A 3183-nucleotide genomic window follows, 5' to 3' on the forward strand; every position below is an offset into this window, starting at 1 on the left:
CCACCTCATCACACTTCATATTTTCTAATTGTTTGGATGTGAGAGGCCTCCTAGTGGCAGAAACTACAGATTGTACGTTTAAACCATTTAAACCAGAGTAGGAGGGTCATCAGTATCCTGGGAAAAAATGGCGAAGCTGCTGGGAAGTAGCAGATCAAATAAATTACGTGGTTTCGGATCAGTGCACATCCATGCTTGACGATAGCACATTTTAGGCAGAATCGGAACAACTTTAAATATCTGCCTTAATCTTAAATGTCTTCTTCTTTTTTATTCCTGAAAACTTAACATTGAAATAAAACTATGAGTTTAATGTCTCTGTTCTGTCTTTACAGTAGAAGAAGATGAATTACTCACAGGACAAACTGATGTTCAACCAATCAGAATACAACTCAAACACTGATGACTACAACAACTCTGTGACACCAACTCCCGACTACGAGGTGTACGGACCTTGTTATCACCAGAAGAACCAGAGCCTTGGGGAGGTGATTGGTCCGTACGTCCACTCCATCATCTGCATCCTGGGCCTCGTGGGGAACAGCCTGGTAATCGTTACCTACGCCTTCTACAAGAGGACCAAGTCCATGACCGACGTCTACCTGCTCAATGTTGCCATCGCTGACCTGCTGTTCGTGATATCGCTGCCGCTCATTGTCTACAACGAGCTGACGTCGTGGTCGATGGGGCCGGTGGCCTGCAAACTGCTGCGCGGCTCCTATAGTGTCAACCTGTACAGCGGCATGTTGCTGCTTGCCTGCATCAGCACTGACCGCTACATTGCCATCGTACAGGCCCGCCGCAGCTTCAGACTGCGTTCGCTGCCGTACAGCCGCCTCATCTGTGCCATCGTCTGGGTCACCGCCTTGCTGCTGTCTGTCCCGACGTTCTACTTCTACAGCCGGTACGAGCCGTCCCACAACGAGACCTTCTATTTTGACAATTTTGAATACGAGACCTCTGATATTCCGCCTGAGTCCTCTGATATTCCGCCTGAGTCCTCTGATATTCCGCCTAAGTCCTCTGATATTCCGCCTGAGTCCTCTGATATTCCGCCTGAGTACGTCTGCGAGTTCTTGTTTAATGACAAGAGCACGGCCTGGACGATGAAGGTGGTGGTCCCCAGCACCCAGATCGCCATAGGCTTCTTCCTGCCACTCCTCATTATGGTCTTATGCTACACTGCCGTTATCGTCACCCTGCTGAGAGCCAAAAACTTCCAGCGACACAAGGCGGTGCGTGTGGTGTTTGCCGTGGTGGCAGTGTTCATCGTCTGCCACCTGCCCTACAACCTCGCGCTGCTCTACGACACCGCCTACATGTTCGAGCAGCAGTTTTGTGAAGAATCGGACACCCTGCAGGTAGTCAAAACAGTGACGCAGACCATCGCCTACCTCCACTGCTGCTTGAACCCGGTGCTGTACGCCTTCGTCGGGGTGAAGTTCAGGAACCACTTCCGGAGGATCGTCCAGGACCTTTGGTGTCTGGGGAAGAAGTACATCGCCCCGCGCCGCTTCTCCAGGGTCACCTCCGAGATATACGTGTCTACTCGCCGCTCGGTGGATGGATCCAGTGACAACGGCTCGTCTTTTACCATGTGAGGCCCCCCCCCGCGGGTTCATCTGCGGATCCTGAACCCTGAAGGTCTGAGGAGCTCAGGAAGAGACTCGAGTCTGTAAATCACTTCGCAATCTTGTTGCTTTAAGTTCTGATTCTCAGTTGTCTCAGCATAAATCTCAGGGTTTAAGATGATTTAATGATCTGCTGCAGCAGTTTTGTCCGTCTTTCTTTTCTATCAGTTTTGTTTTTTTATTGTGAAATACTGCAGATTTTTACTTCTTCAGGACTTAAAAACTGTTAAAACAACCTGAGAAGGAAACATCGCTCTTTCTCTGAACTCATTTAAAGAGTTCATAAAGTTTTGTTAGCATCTGTTTTTCAGAAGGACTTTAGGGCCCCTGGTCTGAGATTTGTATTGTATAACCTCCTAGAAATGATGTCTATATACTAACTGGTTCTGGTTCTGTCTGCATTGGGTTCATTTGTGAATTGAATTGAATCATTCATGAATTATTCAGAGAAACTAGAATCTATTTTTGTTTTTTCTTTTTCTTTTTCCAGCAGTTTCATTGCAAAAAATCTTAAAAACTGAAAAACTACTACTAAAAAAAACATTTTAGTTTAAAGTCCGGGATGGACTGACTGATCAGATATTCATATATATATTCAGAGATATGAATATAATAAGGATTCAGTATTTCTGGTTGTGTGGAATAACCTTTAACATGTAATAAAATATAATAAAATATATTCAAAGTTCAAATATTCTAATAATTCAAATTATTTTCAGGAGATATTTTTATTCTTTAAGCGTTGAGCTCTTTAACTTTCAGCAGCTGCTTCACTTTAATCTGATTAAAACCTACTGAGTTTGAACTTCTGGAGGCGGATCAGTGGATTTAACACTGACCTCTCGGTGACCTCCAGATTCCACTTCCTGTTCCTGTGAGTTTTATTTTTATAGGATTGATGAATGTAATTTTTCTGTTCTTATTGGCTGCTTCCTGCTCTGTTTATTATACAATAAATGCCTCCATCCACAAAGATTGTTGATTTAATGAAGACGTCTCACTTTCTCACAGAGTCTCTGAATAAGAAAGTTGGTTAAAACTTTAGTTTCAAATTGTCCCATTGTTTATTTTGGTTCCTAAACGCTCCATAATTATTTTAACGCTTTTAAAAGATGTTTTCTGATTCTGTCAGAACTTTTATTTTGGGTAGTTCCTATGTGAACACAGATTGGTTCGACATCCTTTCAGTAATTACAGATAAAATGCCGACAGTTCCTTTACTGCTCTGCTGCCCCCCAGTGGACAAAACAGACAAATAAATCAATGAATGCAGCTTTAAGTAGATTTGATTTCACCCTCGAGGGTTTAAAATACAGCTGCAGTGAACAAATATTATGTTTTATTTTTACAGATTATTATAAACCTCGGTTTTAGAATATTCTGCCTCCTTTCTATGGTGGCCAACAAGGGCAAACGTGCTACAAACGGCAATACGCTGAGAACACGGGAATGATGCAAATCCAAAAACACACAAACACATAAAACAAATCCAACAGAAAAACGCAGCAACAGAAAAATGCTGCAATCACAGAAACGAAGCAGAAGCAAAAAC

At 43.1% G+C, this 3183-nt stretch overlaps 1 protein-coding gene across 1 annotated transcript in view; it reads left to right on the forward strand.

Annotated features, from left to right (window-relative positions):
- Positions 1-2574, forward strand: part of ccr6a (chemokine (C-C motif) receptor 6a) — a 5385-nt gene extending 2811 nt beyond the window's left edge. Inside the window, exon 2 of the mRNA XM_035678609.1 lies at positions 336-2574. Within this exon, the coding sequence (XP_035534502.1) occupies positions 345-1601 (1257 nt within the window). The 5' untranslated portion in view covers positions 336-344 and the 3' untranslated portion in view covers positions 1602-2574. The remainder of the gene's footprint in view (positions 1-335) is intronic.
- Positions 2575-3183: the final 609 nt, after the last annotated feature.

Source organism: Morone saxatilis, unplaced genomic scaffold (genome assembly GCF_004916995.1).
Source record: "Morone saxatilis isolate NCDOM2014 unplaced genomic scaffold, NCSU_SB_2.0 Contig7, whole genome shotgun sequence".
In the NCBI taxonomy this organism is placed as follows: domain Eukaryota; kingdom Metazoa; phylum Chordata; class Actinopteri; family Moronidae; genus Morone; species Morone saxatilis.